General features: G+C 40.0%; 1 protein-coding gene across 19 annotated transcripts in view; it reads right to left on the bottom strand.

Annotated features, from left to right (window-relative positions):
* Positions 1–2,880: 2,880 nt before the first annotated feature.
* LOC122877219 (voltage-dependent R-type calcium channel subunit alpha-1E) overlaps positions 2,881–17,320 on the bottom strand; it is a 105,690-nt gene continuing 91,250 nt past the window's right edge. For 13 of the 19 annotated variants that reach the window (XM_044198465.1, XM_044198470.1, XM_044198471.1 and 10 more), the window contains 19 exons: positions 17,069–17,206; positions 16,222–16,423; positions 15,350–15,514; positions 14,469–14,579; positions 14,302–14,382; positions 13,901–14,086; positions 13,626–13,717; positions 12,591–12,762; positions 12,192–12,319; positions 10,792–10,888; positions 9,239–9,344; positions 9,002–9,109; positions 8,725–8,825; positions 8,184–8,290; positions 7,818–7,986; positions 7,324–7,452; positions 6,882–7,029; positions 6,029–6,210; positions 2,881–5,836 (listed from right to left, as the gene is read on the bottom strand). In XM_044198465.1, the coding sequence (XP_044054400.1) occupies positions 5,282–5,836; positions 6,029–6,210; positions 6,882–7,029; positions 7,324–7,452; positions 7,818–7,986; positions 8,184–8,290; positions 8,725–8,825; positions 9,002–9,109; positions 9,239–9,344; positions 10,792–10,888; positions 12,192–12,319; positions 12,591–12,762; positions 13,626–13,717; positions 13,901–14,086; positions 14,302–14,382; positions 14,469–14,579; positions 15,350–15,514; positions 16,222–16,423; positions 17,069–17,206 (2,977 nt within the window). In that variant the 3' untranslated portion in view covers positions 2,881–5,281. Of the gene's footprint in view, positions 5,837–6,028; positions 6,211–6,881; positions 7,030–7,323; positions 7,453–7,817; positions 7,987–8,183; positions 8,291–8,724; positions 8,826–9,001; positions 9,110–9,238; positions 9,345–10,791; positions 10,889–11,606; positions 11,704–12,191; positions 12,320–12,590; positions 12,763–13,625; positions 13,718–13,900; positions 14,087–14,301; positions 14,383–14,468; positions 14,580–15,349; positions 15,515–16,221; positions 16,424–17,068; positions 17,207–17,320 lie in introns of all 19 variants that reach the window. The other 6 variants (XM_044198466.1, XM_044198469.1, XM_044198472.1 and 3 more) reach the window with 1 other exon arrangement.

Genomic DNA, 17,320 nt, shown 5'->3' with positions numbered 1-17,320 from the left:
CTTTCCTCGCAGAGAGCCGCTTCACAAGTGAATGTAAACTGTATCACAAAGCTGACAGATTCAGACAGCATTAGTAGTGTGTGTAAACAGTCAAGGTCAAGTTTAACACCAAAGCCCTCAGTTAAATCCTTTCAACCTACACATCATGGAAAGAAAAACCATCCCAGATAAACAAGTTCACTGCTGTCACATGTGACCTTGTCCACTCTCTGAAAATGAAAAATGATGATGATTGTAGTAAAGGATGCAATAATCTGTTTAACTTGTCTAACAGTCATTACTTAATTCTTTATTTTTTTAAATAAATGTGTTATGGATTAAAGAAAAAAAAAACACCCACTTGTTTAGCTTGATTTACAGAACAAACTTAGCAGAGTTACTGTTTAAATTGGAAATATTTTACAAATGGGGTGTTAATGATATCCTACCTAGTAACTATAATGCCATTTGGAGCAATACATACTGTGGTGAACTGGTTTGGGATTTCTAAAGTATTTTCTTGTATGTACTCACTGTTGTTAACCGGTCCATCTTAGTTGGTTCCTAAACTGTTAATCTGTTTGAGTTATAGGCTAGTAAAGAGTTGATTTGTTTGATTTTCCACATATTACATTACGAGTTAGATAATGCACAGTGTACAAGGAATAACAATATTGACATATTGTTTTTTTTAGAAATACATGTTGATAGAAAAGAAATGATTAGTATAGTATAGTTTGGGTCAGTGTGAAGTGGAGTAGGCCTGAGATGAGATCCTGTGTTGAGCCTAATTAGTAATACTTACAGAGGGCCGAATACTGTAGCTGTTGGTAGGAACAATGTTGCATATTGTCCAATCTGATATGCTGGACATCCTCGGTCATCTTCTGTTGCTGAGACATTGTAATGAGTTGCTGACTGCATGTCCAAGAGCTGCAATAGGTCCACTTCTGCAAACACAACACATAGATTATTATTATTATTGTTATTATAATAATCTATGTGTTGTGTTTGCAGAAGTGGACCTATTGCAGCTATATATATATTTATATATATATATATATGTGTGTATATATATGTATATATATGTATGTATGTATATATATATATATATATATATATATATATATATATATATATATATATATATATATATATATATGTATGTATGTATTTATATATATATTATATAATTGTATTATTATATAAATTATTCACTTGGGATTTGAAAGTTGTAAATTTGAAGTAATCAAAACAAAATGCAGCACTCTTGATATCAACTTGATGCTACTGACTGATGAATCACGTTGTAACTGCTTTTTGACCTCAGAAGAGATGTGGTTAATAAGGAAACAGCCGGATTAAACTTCTGACTTGTCATTGAGGTTTTTGAGTCAAATGGATGAGTAATGCTCTCAGTAACAGGCCACAACTTGTTCCTCTGGTGAACATAATAACAATGAGGCACCGTTTCTTGTCAAAGCTGCCCAAAATGTATATACTGTATGTACTATATAAAAAAAACAAAAACAAACTTTGTCCTTCACCCTCCGCGGGTGGTCTCATCCTTCGAGCTCGGGTCCTCTACCAGAGGCCTGGGAGCTTGAGGGTTCTGCGCAGTATCTTTGCTGTTCCCAGTACTGCGCTCTTCTGGATCGAGATGTCTGGTGTTCTTCCAGGGATCTGCTGTAGCCACTCCTCCAGTTTGGGGGTCACTGGCACCACTGTTGCCTATATATATATATATATATATATATATATATATATATATATATATATATATATATATATATATATATATATATATATATATATATATATATATATATATATATATATATATATAATATTTCCCCACATAGGCATCAGAAATTTACCTCATCCTAAGGTTGCTTACCCATCATGCCTGCAAGTGTCACATGTCCTCTGGGCCTCCCATGATCCTTTGCTTTAGGATGGAGATAACATTGCTGTGGTGTGCTCACTTCCTGAGACAGACTGTCTAGTTTCACCATAAACAAACAGGCAAGAACCCAGAGCACTGAGAGCAAAGATGAGCTCGGCATCATGTCTTCAGTAGAGAAAGAACTGATGCTGGAAGACCATCTCAGCTGCCGATACAAATGGACCTGAAAGGGCTGGGCCTACCTGGCATCTCGGTCTCACAAACACACTCTGCTTATGTTCTGATCTCTCAACAACAAACTAGATATCTCACCTACGTCTCTGCTCTGTTTCCAGTGCACTGACACCTTGGTAAAATATCACATTATCATAAAATTCTGTGCATATGAAGCATCAACCTGTGTTGTTTATCCAATCATGGACTAACGGCTCCCTGACTGCATTGGTGCTGGTAGGAAGATTATAAACATGTATTTCTAGGCACATAACCTGTCTGATCAAGGACAGGTTTTAAACAGTACATTACATTCATTTGTCACGTTTGTGTACAGTGTGTAAGTGCATTCAAACTAAAAAAGAACAAGCACCAGATGTAATTGTTGCAGATAAATTCCATCAAGTGCAGTTATCTTTTATAGCTTTTGAATATAGTCTTGTTTTTTTTAATTTTTATGTTTACTAAGTTGGAGGGATATTTGCAGACAGTACAAATGTGTTGGTATCCATCCATCTAAAGGCTATTATGCCCTAGAGGTTATCATTTAGCATTCCAGTATGTGTAAGATAATACATTTCAAAAGCTTTTATAAATTGCTATTGCTAAACATATGGTAGTTCAATTCTGGTGGCCTAGGAGTTTAAGGCGCTGACCATGAACTTCCCCGGTAGATTTTGTTACATGTCATTCCCCATCTACCCTCATTTCCTGTCACCTCTATTGTCGGATCTCTAATAAAGGCAAAACATTCCCAGAAAACATAAAAAAAGAAATATATATATACTTTTATAGTTTAATTCTTAAGTGTTTACAAGTAGTAATATCAGCCAGTACAGAAAAGATAAGTGATCTCTCTTTAATGGTCCTTTGAACAGATATGTAAACACTTCTTTTGTTAAAGTCATAGACAGGCATTATGATTCAAATTAAATATAAACGGTGCAATAAATTAAACATGGATTTATTTTGTACAGTTTATACTACATATTTACCAGAAAGCTTCTCTATCTATGAAATCTAGGCTTGATAGGGAACTCTTTGGGCGAGTTTCCCCAGGCACAGATTAGGCTGTTCTGTACGGAGCCAGACATCAAGGTTAAGTCCTAGGCTGCACTGTACGTATGTTAAGCATGGTCCTATAAACTACAGGCCGAAGCCTTAACCTAACCTGTGTGCTGTATAAATCGAGCCTTGCAGTCGACACACTTCAAAGGAGGTTTCTCTGCTAAAATACATCTTTTTCAGTGCAGGACTTTCTGTTTGGGACTCCAGCAGGTGAGTGTGACCTCTTCTGGCCTTTGGATCCTCAGTCCAGATATGTCCTGTGTTCACATTTCAGAAACATGTCAAACTCAACATATTACATTAACACAACAGCACATGATATAAATATACATCATATTTAGGGGAACAACAAACGGTTGAAAGTTGGAATGTTCAAAGATATCGACAGTGAATGCTGGGACTGAAAAAGCATGAACATTTCTCTGCCTGCTGTTTCATAATTACTCTGTTGGTGAAGTGGTTTTAAATCCCATTTAATATCATGGATACATTAAAATAAGAACAATCCGGCAGCTCTAAGACACATCTCACATCTGTCTTTATCATTGTCACCATGATCATGCATGTGGAAAATTACTACAACTCTGGAGCACAGAAAATACCATAGTGCTTGTTTCTACTGACCAAAACATAGGCTTCAATGTGACGCAAACAGTGTGGCAGTTAACATATAGACAAACCATACTGTGCCTGTGATTCCTCTTTTGTAAAAGCATCCATGTTGCATCACATTTAAAAAGGACATTAATTTCTCATCATTTTCGTTTCCCCACGTGAAAGAAGGCAACACATCTGGAAGAAGACACGTCCCTGGCTCTATGTACCAGAAGAAAATGGCTTTAGTCACCTTCTGACACAACACTGACAGTGGTTATCCAGCACAGAAATGTGAAGAATGAAGATCCATTTGCCTTCACCCAGGCTGTCTGTCCTACAGATGGTTGTCCATGAACAGAGCAGATGCTGAGTCCGACCACAGGGCCTATCTCCACTGGTCCAGTCCTTGTGACAGTCTTGTCATGTTGATATCATGCAGACTGACCTGTAGGGTTAAGAGACATTTCTAGTCCTTCTGATTTTCACAAGTCTTTATTTTGGAACCCCAGATGAACATGTTTTCAGAAGATTTCATAAGATATTATATATTACATATTCAATGGTCCAGTATCCTGAGACAAAACATCTCTTATTCTGTAATCTGTTCTTTAGCATCTTTCACACCACAGAGCCAAAATAAACCTGAACTGTGTTGCTCCAGTTGAAGGTACACTGTCATTGTTTTCACATAAGGACAGAAAAATAACTCACCATCACTAGAGGTTTTGCTCACTTTAAGGTCTGGAACTTGATTTCCTGTATTGGCTATTTATTGATTGGCGACTGTATAATGCCCATGAACCATGTGGATACTTGTTGTAAACAGGAATGGTGTAGAATGGCTGGTTGCCAGTTATGAACTGGCAAAATCCGGCTGAATCAACCCCTGTTTCATTGCTACTCTTACAACTATGCACAGTAAAGACTAACAGCGACCCTCTCAAATGACCTGAACATAAGAACCAAAAGCTAAAATACATTCATCGTATTACATTTTTACATGCTACCTCTATGTTCACCTACACAAAACGCACTTAGAATCAGTTTCTTGGATTCAACGAGAGGTTTGGACACCTTGGATTGATGTCTCACCATATTTTGTTCAAATAACAATCAAAACACTAACTTGTGTGGGAAGGCTTGGCAAAACGTTTGCCTGCAGTGATCTGCGTATAGTATAGCCAGTCTCTGCTGTTCTCTTGATTTGGCAAATTTTCTCTATTGAGAGCACACACACACACACACACACGTAAACACACACCCATGTCCACACACGTAGCATCCCTCCAGCTACAACAAACACACATACACACACACACACAAATACACACACAAGAATACGATGCTGACAGACACCCAAGTATCCAGATATATAGCAGTGGAGTTCAGTCCTGCCTGTTATGCTACTGGTACTGAGAATAAGTTCTCAGAGCCACAGAGGAGCTAAAGCCTTGTGGTGCCACATGGAGCTTCTCTGAGGTGCCCAGTCGCTCTGTGCATCATCTTCATCTCTCGCTTTTAGCAGCGGTCATCCTCGTCTGTGTCACTTAGCAGCTCACTGGCTCCGGCCGGACTCGCCTGTCCCAAGTGCTTCCGGAAATGCCCGTTAGGAACCTGCCAGGAGTGTCTCAGCTGAGGGGCAGAGCTTATGGCGTTGGCCCGTCCCAGGCTGGTTGCAATGGCTGTCTCAAATGTAAGGGTGTCCTGCCTGTCGCCTGCCTCTCCACCGCTGACGTCCTCGTGGAATGGGAGGTAGGGCTCTGAGATGTAGCGGTGAGGAGATGGGTTGCTCGGTCCTGAAACCTGACCTCCGGATGACCCGTGACCTGCAGTCAAGGGGCCGCCCTCCTTGTCAGCCCTCCACGAGGTCTCTGTGGAGCTACCAGGGCCGTCCTGAGGCTGGGTCTGTCCCTCAGAGGAGCTTGCTGGTGTGGGAGAGGTGTGGGCTCGACAGACCAGAGGGGAATAGGAGATGTACGGCCGCGGGCGAGAGGGTGTCTGTGGCAGCTGCCGCCGATTACGAGGAGTACTGGACTCTGAGGCTGAATGGGCAGGGCTGCCTGATGTGTTCGCCTGCAATTAACACAAGCACTATAGTGAGGAAAGGACTGCTGCAGTTTCAGCTGTTACGTATCCTCTTTCTGCAGGTGAGACACAGTACTGCTGAATTTCTGGTCCCTTATTCCATTGTACGATACAAACCAGAACGACTTTGGGTCAAAAAGCTGGTGCTTTAGTGTTTAATTTACCCTGTTGCATTCCTACCTGTCTCGGTGAGGTGTGCGTGCGTCCTTCGCTAGGCGAACGGGACCGTCTCCTTTCACATGATGGATCCCGGCTGCGCTCCTCAGAGTTGCAGCGGGACACATCAGGAGACAACAGGTGGCGGCGTTCCTTAGATCGCCCTCTCTCATGACTGCTTGTTTCTTTGTGGTTGATTCTAGGACCTAAGAGGTGTAGATTTCAGTTAGTAAAAGTTAGTTAGCTACCATATACAAATTATCCAATTTAAAGGTCCAATCAGTATTTTTTTCCCCCACTATATAATAACAGGTACAATGATATAACTGAAGGAAATTGCAGGAATCTAAATCATATTCTGGCAACATCAGTTTATGACTGACTACTTAGGAATTTCTTAATTAGTCAAAGATTTAATTCAACATACTAGTACACTGGTCTACTATTGGTCCATCTCAATGCCCAACTTAAACACATGAAACACTTGACATCACTGACCCATTTCTGTTTCATTTAGTGAAATTTCAATTTCCATAACCAAATGCCAGATCCAATCAAAATGGGTACTTGAGGAGCCATGAAAAATCTAATTTCAGTTAATAATACTGTTTCATTTTGGTTGTTAATTCAATGTAAATAAAAGTCAATATTCAGTATGTAAAGAGGACTTTTCACACAATACTTATGGTTATTGAAGCTAAAATGTGTTGATTTTGATATTAAAGTCAATTGTGCTTGAATTGCTTCAAAAGCAGCCAAATTCATCTTCAAAAATCAAACTGAAATTTTCAGGATAAAACACTGCTATGAATATGTAGCATGTAGAATATGTATGACTATAGGAGGTGTTTCAGTAATGCGATATGTTTTAAGTGACCTCTGTAGCTCCTCTGACGAGGCCTGTACGTGCCGTCAGGACTGATTTTCTCCAGAGAGTGTTGTTCCTGCCAGAGGCCGTTCACACACTGATCTCCAATGGTGGAGAAGGAGCGCTTCATCAGGTTACTGTCTGCTGACATCCCAGGCTACACACACATCGAACAACCAGAGGAGGAATCACTTCGGTAACCATGAATGATACCTTATCAGCAAACACACTCTCTCTCTCATAACCAAACACACACATAAATACAGGCATATATACTGTAGATGACATTATGTGCTGAGCAAACTCTACAAACAATGACTATAATGGCTGTTTTAAAATGTGTGGACAAATATTTTAAGTGCAGTCAGGCAGCAAATACTATTATTATTCTAATACACAATTTGTTAAGGGCTGAATATAGGTTTGAATAAAGGTTATTAATCTTTATTACCTGTGGATCAACAGCCAGTCTGGGCATGGAGGACGCTCTGATAGATGCTGTCCGCTGAGGTGATTTAATAACTGTTGGGTCCTGCCTGGCCTGCTGCATCACTTGGTTATACTCCACTACGTCTGGCACCTACACAAACAGCGCAGCAAAAAGAGGGCTGGTTGTTTCTCATTTATTTCTCCTTCCAAGTCTCAAGAATCAAACTGAGGACATTTTACTGAGACCGAGTCTCTATAATAATGCTCTGACAAAGTTTAAGTTATAATCAGTGTGTTCCAGTACAGATGTTGCATGTAGTCCTTGAATTATATTATTTTATTATTCTCTTGCAGTAGTAAAACTAGAACAGTACAGTAGAAAAAGAGGTGGCTATTGCCATTAATGAACTTCTGGTTGACCAGATTCACTAGGTGCTGACAATGATTATGCAGTTTAAATATTTAATCTGACGATATTTTAGTTTTCTCAACACTTCTATACATGTAGGTGATTACCAGTGTGTGTAAATGATGGTGGTGGTGATGTGGGTGGTGGTAGGGGTGGTAGGGTGAAAGGTAGTCGTCGTTATCCTCCTCCTCCTTCTCCTCCCTGGAGCGAGACAGTGGCTGCATGAACATCTCTTGTGGAGAGATGGGGCTGAGAGCCACAAAGCCTCCTCTGGTGCTGAAGGAGCACACGCAGACACAGATAGGGCAACTGTATTACATACCCACATACATTTGTCAGTTATTGTTGATGATAAAGTAACAGAACTGAAAAGTCAGTGACCAGATTACAACTACAGAAAACAATATTTTTCTGTTCCTACCAGCATACATAACCACAAACCAATATAAATAAAATTAAAGTTGAATATTTACAGAGCAGATCCGGCACTATGCCTGAGGAATGAAAGTGATTTGGCATTGCATAGGATTTCTTGAGGCAGAGAGGAGGCATCCATACGCTGGAACATAGGAGCATGTTTCTATGGGGGGACAAACACACAGGTGGAGATGGGAAATTAAAACAGGCTACAAAAATGCTCCTATAATTACAACATGGACATTCCAAGCAAAATGTCACTAAAAGAATCCTAAATTATGACTTATTGTAGACAGCTAGTTGGTTACAGAGTTCACATCTAATTTTGGATGAAAGTGCAGTCACTTCAGTTTGTTAATACAATAAATACTTAAAAAGTTAAAACTGACTGGGTTTTAGTACACACAAATCTCAGGATAACTTTTGAACCAAACAGATGAACTGTGCAAAATTGAACTTGCTAGATGATGAAAAGAGCAGATTTATGCAATAAAATTACTGCACATCAGTGGCTGCTGGGTGCTTCATGGGAATAAATTTAATCCAAAATTTGTTCCAATACACCTAAAAAACAAACAAGAGAAGATAAGAAATTACCTGTTCCTCTAGTTGCTGTCGGAGCTTCTTGGCTTTGCTCTGCTTGTAATAGTCCATGATCATCATGGCGGCATAGATCTTCCCAATGGTCATGTCACTGGCTAAAAAAGGAGAAAGCAGAAACCATCACACCATAGACATGACCCTTCAAAAGTACATTATCAAATGAAATACCATTTAGTACTCCAACTACTCTGATTGCAAAAATGTATATCTTTCTTTTCTTTGACATATGAATTAATGTATTGTTAAGTTGCAGACGTAATGCTGATGTCACCTTTGTGAATGGGAACCAGCAGGTCCAATGTCTTCTGAGAGAGATGAGGCCAGATGATACCAATCTCCTTCTGCAGGTCCAGGTCCATTTGATTTCTGTCTTCCCCTCCTGGAGATAAAAAAAGTCAAAAAGACACACACATACACACACACGCATTAAGTAAGTGATTTAACTTAATTTAATGAGTTTTACATTGCAGTGAATGTGTGTCTGTAAGGTTTTGGCATTCAGTCTAACCTCTGGCTATCTTGATCTCCAGGGCGGTGCGGATGAGGGCCATGAGGGTAGAGGTGAAGTGAACGGACATGTCCTCGTCCACAGGCATGTTCATCAGGACTAGTCTCTGATGGCGGCAGAGAGAGCGTCATAGTCAGTCACAATTGAGCACACAAACACAAACATATCACAATGCTAAAGTGGAAGCCCAGAGCAGCTGTGGTGGATCATAAAGTCCTATTATCTTGTGGTCATAATAACTTAATATTCTCGTTATCTCAAGATATTAAATAACAGTTTTGTGGTACTCTTACTTATTTTTCAAAGCCCGCTATCCCAAGATGACAATTAATTTAGCCTACAGACTTGACAATGAATAGTTTAGATTTAACATTATGAACATAAGCAGGAATGCCATCGTGTTGTTTATTATAAACAACATTTGAATAAGTTTCAGTTCATAAGAAAAACGTCCAGCTGGAACATTATAAGTGAGTTTGCCTACTCACCCATAAATAAGTTATGGAGATAATTAGATAACTAAATTATAATTTCAGGGCAACTAGCTTGAAAAAAAAAATATGAGCAACCATGGGTATTCTGGGCATCACAACAAAAGAAACAGAAAAAAGTATAGTTTTTTTAATACAGTATAGTTTGCTTTGTTTAAATGAAATAAACTAGACTACAGTGATAGATACAGAAGGATGGAGAGGACAACCATGTCATTATTTACCATATCTTGTTTTGAGACACAAGATGCAGTAAATATTTGATGATCAAGATCAAGAAGTGATAAGAAAGAATGTTTTTTTGGATCAGGAAATAACAATTTTGCAATCTAAAAAACCCCCAATCAGGATAAACAACAGTGTAAATTATGCACAAAACAAAATAAATACAGACAAAATGTTAATAATTTTTTTTTATTCTGCCCTTTCCTGTCCTTCTGTAAATGGAGGTCTAAACAGTATGTGCTGTTTATCTAGTTTTATAAAAGAAGATAAAACTCACACAACACTCTGCGGTAAGAGAATAGCGTTCATCTGTGATGGAGCATGCTTTCAGGCTCACAAACTCACACACACACATACACACAAACAACACATACACGTACAATAAATTACATATTACGCAGATGTAACATGGGGCTGTGACAGGAGGCACATGCAGCTAGGTATATGTAGGAAACAAAAGTAAGTATGAAAGACATGAGAACATTTGACAGCAGACTTCTACAAATGACAAGATTTAGCATGTAGATGTTTAACAACTTTCTGATTAATGTTCTCTAACTGGCTTAGAAAAAAAAACTCTACCAAGACTCTTTCATCAGATAACAGCAAACAGATAATGACGTCTTATGTTTTCTGCTAAGATGCAAAGCAAAACAGGCAAATCATTACTGTACCACTAATCAATGAATTTCAACAAGCAATACTACATTGTTTAATCAACAGGAAAAAATGCCTTGCTTTTCCAATGTATGACACACAAAATGAGCTTTTACAGTGCTTGTCCTCGTTGATTAAAACATGAAGGCAGTGCCTGTTTGTCTCTAGTGTTTAGTCTACCTTATATGCCACCTTGGAGGGGCATTTCTTGCCCAGGCCTAGAGGTGGCGACATGTTGGTCAACATCTCATACATGTCAGTGTAATGGATACGACCACTGGGGGCGCCAGGTAGCCATGAAGATGGGGATGATGGGGGGAAAAAGAGGGAGAAGAAGAGGAGAAGGAAGGGAGAGTGATGATGTTGGAGGTGGAGGAGAAATTGAATAACGGTGGAAGAGTCGGGTAGTGCGTTCCCGAGGGATGGAGGAGGAAAAGAGCACAGGAGGGGGTGAAGGGTAAAAGAGAGGAACAAGAATGGAGGAGATACAAAAGAAAGGATTATTCCAAGGCATCACGCAGGAGGAGAGAGTAAAGTAGGAAAAATAAAACAGGTTGTATTCTTTCTATGCTGCCATCAGGGCATAGAAATCTGGGAAAAGAAAAAACCTGGGACAGGATGAGCAAAGGAATGACAGCCTCACTGGATCTGGTACAAATATCAAATACCTACGTTGTGTAGTGTTGTACGTGTGTATGAGAGAGTACTAAAAACATCTTTAAACCAGATCCAAAAGGTAGAAAGAGACAGGCTTCCCCCAATTGCATCAAAAGCAAGATTTAGCAAAATTACGTATGTTTACATATAATCCTGAATGAGGGATGTCCTGTGCCTTAGTACCCTGAGACTGGAGTGTCATCATTCTTTGACCTGAGTAACACATCTCTAAAGGTCAAGCAGGGCGGTGACAGCCGGTGAAGGGAGGGAAAGGAGGGATAGAAGGAAATCAGGAAGGATCCCACATAAAAGAGGGGGTTGACATGGGGGAACCAAACCTTGCATGCCACCCTGTGTGGGCAGTTCTTTCCAAAGCCCAGGGGAGGTGAGATAGTGCGTACAACTTTGTACATCTCCTTATAGTGGATCCTACCACTGGAAAGAACATACATGCCTTTAGTTGTGTGTCATTACAGCCTTGTAGTCCACAAGAAGGGTGAATGAGACCTAAATGGGGGCTCTGTCCTCTTGTCCTCAAAAGAGCAGTTTTAGGACATCTTAACAGCATTAAATCCAACATTGTTTTAATCTTTAATGAACACTTACAAAAATACTTTTCTGTAGGCTGGTGAAACGGTTTGGGCATGGTTATTGGTGGCTGTTGTCATTTATTTCTGTAGCTAGTTCAGATGTTGTTAATGCTTGACAGACACCCCAAAATTGCTTTTTACATCTAATATTAGACACAGTAATGTCAATTGAAGTACATGTGGGTGTATTATGGAGTTGATTTGGTCTGTTTATATTTTACAGCATGAGTGTAGAACACATCATTTAACATCACTGAAACTATAGCATTTGTATGTGCACAGCTGCACTATTGATGAAATGTAGGTATAGCATAAAGACAGAGAGACACTGACCAGGCGGCACGGTCATACTCCCCCCAGATTCGGACAAACTCATCCAGGTGGTGTGGACCCAAGATGGACGAGTCTCTCGTCAGATACTCAAAGTTATCCATGATCACAGCCACAAACAGGTTCAGCATCTGGACAGAAGACAAACAACAGAGGAAGGAGAAGCTGTGACATTTATTTAATTGAGGATGGAAGGTGCTTGAGGGGGGAAATATCAACAAAGTGCTCAAAGTAGAAAGAACAGCTGCTCTTCCAAAGATAACACAAGACAATGAATGAGCAAAATATGAAATGTCAAGTTTATCCCCTTGAGAGAGTTTCTTACACCAGGTTAAAACATTAAAAGAGGTATCATTGTTGTAATTTAGAAGAATCATTCACACTCCAGTTTCCTTCTCTTACCAGGAAGGAGCTGAAGAAGATGAATGAGACAAAGTAGAAATAGGCAAAGTCGGAGCCACAGCCCCCCTCCTGGTCAGACGTCGGTGCTGGGGAAAGTGAGGGGTCCCTCTCACACTTCTGTCCCCCCAGACACGACAACATGATCTCCTGCCATGACTCCCCTGTGGCACTCCTGGAAACACACACATTGCACAACACCAGGAGGAGGAGGGGGTTGGTTAGGACTCGAGCAGTCCAGCTCACAGTTTATTCACAGTTACGTCTGCCATCTGGAAGGTGCATTCAAAGCATCAAGACTCGCATCACTCGCTTTTAGATCCAAATGTGAGACCTATAGTTGTGTAGTCTAATGCATACATTTACAGTATTTCTGCATGCAATAGTGCTTTTAATGCCTTTAAATGTTTCTACAGTTGCTTTTTTATTTTAGTTTTACTGCAAGTGTAATGCATCTAGCCAGTTATTCTGCCATGTGTAATTTCACAGATTTCAGATAGCCAGAGCCAGAGGGATACAAATCTTATCATGTTTAAATGTACAGATTTTTTCTTTACGGCTCACGAGAACAAACCTGAACTTCAACATGGAGAAATAAACACAATATCAACACTTTGATCTAGATAGTCATTTCATTATTTGACCCACTCTGCTTTGTAAAACTCTCAAGGTGTCTGCAAAGCTATTTGCTAAGGAGGTAAGTGGTACACTGCAGCATCTATCACCCCTTGACACTGAGTAGCCCCTTGGGTACTTAGAAAGCAAAGCCTTATTACTGTAACCTAGCAACATTATTCAGACTACATTAAGGAAATGTGTTATTTAGCAAACCAAATGTAGCAAATCATGTGTAGTTTGGATCACTGCTGGATCTCAATTTAACTACTCCGGAGTACTGAAGCAGTGATGAGTGACAAAGTGTTGAGTTTCAGATTGGATTATAGAAGCTCCCACGATTGTGTCTACGTTGATCTGAAACAAACAACATAAAGTCCAAAGCTACAAAAGAGCAGGCCTGAAGATCTTAAGGTGTCCTACCTGAATAGCAGCATCAGAGCACCAGAGAAGGTCTTGAAGTTGTTGTGCTGGGTAATGTGAGTCTTGTCATTCAGCTTAATGTTCCCAAACACCTGATTCACACAGATATACACACATGCAAACAAAACACATGCATGACATAAACACTGTCACTGTTAAGGATTGTATTTTGCCATGAAACAAATATACTTGGTTTGATAAAAATGGTACATGTTGCATGTTCAACACCATCTCCAGAGAGAGAAAAAGACTGATCGAGCGTCTGTCTTCCTAACCTGCATGCCAATGATGGCATAGATGAAGAAGAGCATGGCAATGAGCAGGCAGACGTAGGGCAAAGCCTTGAAGGACTGGACAAAGGTCCACAGAAGAATCCGGATGGTGTAACCTTGTCTCAGCAGTTTGATCAAACGAGCTGCACGGAACAGCTTCAAGAAACTCATGTTGAACGTATCAACAAACTGGCATAAGGACACAGGAGAGGGGAAGGAAACTGTTGTTTACTGGTAGTGTTGAGCAATGTCAGCTTGTCATACACAGGAATAAATTCACATAATTACTTAAAATTGAGGGAGACTGAGAAACTGTGCAGAGGAGAGGAGGGGAGAGTTGATCAGTCAGAAAGGTACACTGTCTTTCAGTGTCTGTTGATACTTAATCATGTTTTTATAATTACCTGCAAGTCTACCACGATCTCTGTGATGCTGCCCAAAACAGTGATAAAGTCAAAAATGTTCCATGTGTCTCGAAAGTAGTTCTGTAGAAACAGGAAAGATGCTTTGAGTCATTTCTAAAGAGGATCTTGAATTCACATTCAGGCGGTGTGTTGCTCTTTTCTCTCACCAGAAAGCCGAAGGCCATGATCTTGAGGACACACTCAACAGAAAAGAGAACAGTGAAAGCTGTGTTCAGGTGCTTCAGTACGGCCTCATATGCCGGCGGGGCAGAGTAATACTGAAAATAGAAAGGGGGCAGGGGTTAAACTACAAGAAATGCGTGGTATGAGTAGGATAAAAAAGTGGAATATTCCCTAACCAGTTCACTGCAACGTAACCTCATGATTCTAGTCTGATATCAGTGTGAACTTCAGCCCTACTGATCTACAGGTTGATGGAAGATTCCTCCAGACCCATAAATAGTCCCTCAGTCTCTGCACCTCTCATCTGTCGCACTATTAAAGGAGTCATTCCTCTGGGGCGGCAGCCACAGTTAATGAGGTCATGCTAAATAGCAGCCCCTGGACATTATAGATCAATATTTAATACAGGCTGAGTCACTCCGCATCTGTCTCTCTGACTGTCTGTCTGTCTGTCTGAACAACCAGCATAGCCCAAGAAAAGGCCAGTTCAGGAAATAAATAGTGGTGAGAGAGCGGTGGAAAAAAACTGATACATCAGCAGATCCAAATGAAAACATCACAGTGTGTCGAGGTGGTTCTGTGGTACCTAAAACGGACACATCAGTTTCTACACATCCATGTTTCTATGAGTGACACATCTTGGTTTATTTTAAAACCAAAGTGTTAACAGTCGCAAGTTCCTGACAGAAGGCGTGTTTTTCCTTTCAACAAACAAGGTTATGTGGGAAACAGCACGTCATTTTTAGGAGAGAGAAGACATATGTAGATAATGGTAGAACCTGTCACACCAGTTGTCCTCTCATTCTCATCCTACCAAAATTAACTGTTGTACTGTTTAAGTCTTTTCTCTCTTCATTTTCCTCACCTTCATCATCAGTACAATGGTGTTAAGAGCGATCATAGCCAGGACGGTGTACTCAAAAGAGGGTGACACCACAAAATGCCACAAACGGTACTGGAACGTGTGCCGGTTCTGGGGCATGTAACGGGTCAGGGGCTTGGCACTGATGGCAAAGTCTATGCACGCCCTCTGAAATACAGAGAACAGGAGAAAGATGAAATAAATAAGCATGAAACCCAAAAACACCCAAAACACAGCACACAGTCTAACAATCCAATCCTTGTTTTAATGACAGGATTCTTTGTTTTTGTTTTATTTCTGTTTGCTTTTAAACTCTAAAGAAAGAAATGGATGTTTCGTACAAGAACATTTATGGATTTATAAAGACAGTCAGAGTACATTATATCTGTACGGGACTACATTGTAAATCTATACTTTGCAGAAAGTAAAGAGACAGAGAAAGGAAGACAGATGGGGAAGACAAAGGTATGACCAATTTAAATGTAAAAAAAGAAGACAGTCTTAAAATGAAAAAAGCTGATTAGACGAAGGGAAAAGACTGGAAAGGAGCTTATGGGTTATTAAAAGCAGGACAATTACACAACACTATGTCGCTCGTAAGGGGGTGTTGTATGAGAGGCTTAATTTGTGTGTGACCAGTCTAACATCATTGACTGTCAGAAGAGCAGTGTTAACAAGAACCAGCCAACATCGTCCTAATGAGCCTATTAAATTCCACCTAGCTGATCAGATCACAGGATTGCAACTATAATGATGCATGCAAGTCTCATTGTCACCTGAACAAAGAACACTGACGTTTCACTTCATCTGAGAGCCACACATAGGAAAAAAGGCGGAAGTGTTTCTTTGTCGTTCCTTTATCAATCTTCCCTCACCTCATTCTTTTCCAGGCTGCACTCCTCCATCATCTTATCCCCCTGTTCCTGGAAGGTGATGATGATGAGTGCCACAAAGATGTTGACAAAGAAGAAAGGAAACACGACAAAGTAGATGACGTAGAAGATTGACATCTCCATCCTGTTGCCGTGGCTCGGACCTCTGTCCTCCTCTGTCACATCTACTGAGTGCTGCAGAACCCTGGAAGAGCAGACATACGATGCTAACAAATGCTAATACTAAAGCTATTAAAACACGTGAGCAGCTACAAAGAAAAACTTCCACTGGTTGGCAAGACAGAAACAGCACATAAACAGGAATACTGTCACTGTAACACCCACTGAAAGTAAGACTCTTGCATACTTTGCTAAAGAAGTGTTCTAACAAGTGTGTAGGAAAATTTCCCTTTTTAAATGGTTACAGTTTAAAAATGGTTAAAAAAAATTATATTATGTACTACACCAGCTATTAGTTTGGGCGGAAACTGTTTGGAAGTACTTGTTCAGTAGGGTGGGGATCAAATGGCAATTTGCTATTTGGAAGAGGATATTGCTTTAATTTATTTCCACAGCAGCAGTCAATTAATGAGGATTGTACAGTACAAACCCACAAGCACTGTCAGTAAAATATTGGTGTAACCTTATTGTGAGATAATGAACGGCAAAATCTTTGTTAAGTTAATCACATCTATTATATTTCCTTCAAAGGTCAGATTTGACCATTACCAAAGAACAAGCCAGATGTTAAAAGGTTATAATTCTTATTAAAGCTAATGAGCCCTCTAAAAATGGAAAATGATATGAATTTCCTCATCCAGCATGAGAATGATTCCAGTCAGACACTCACTGAGGCCATCCCTCTCCAGTGGAAACAGTGAAGAGAGTGAGCAGAGCCCAGATGACGTTGTCGTAGTGAAACTCGTGCCTCTTCCATTCTCTTCTCTTCATCTCTTTCTTGTCCTTCCCGTAGTCAATGTAGTAACCCCTGGATAAGAAAGAGGAGACCAGGTACAACAAAAACGTTGTAACAAAGATACATCAAATAAAATAACATTAAGAAATGGTAAGAATCACATAGACTTTAAGAGGTTAGTTAGTG

This window comes from Siniperca chuatsi, linkage group LG6, assembly GCF_020085105.1.
Source record: "Siniperca chuatsi isolate FFG_IHB_CAS linkage group LG6, ASM2008510v1, whole genome shotgun sequence".
Classification (NCBI taxonomy): Eukaryota; Metazoa; Chordata; class Actinopteri; order Centrarchiformes; family Sinipercidae; genus Siniperca; species Siniperca chuatsi.
The sequence above is the reverse complement of the archived record's forward strand: the minus strand, read 5'-3'. Positions and strand labels throughout refer to the sequence as shown.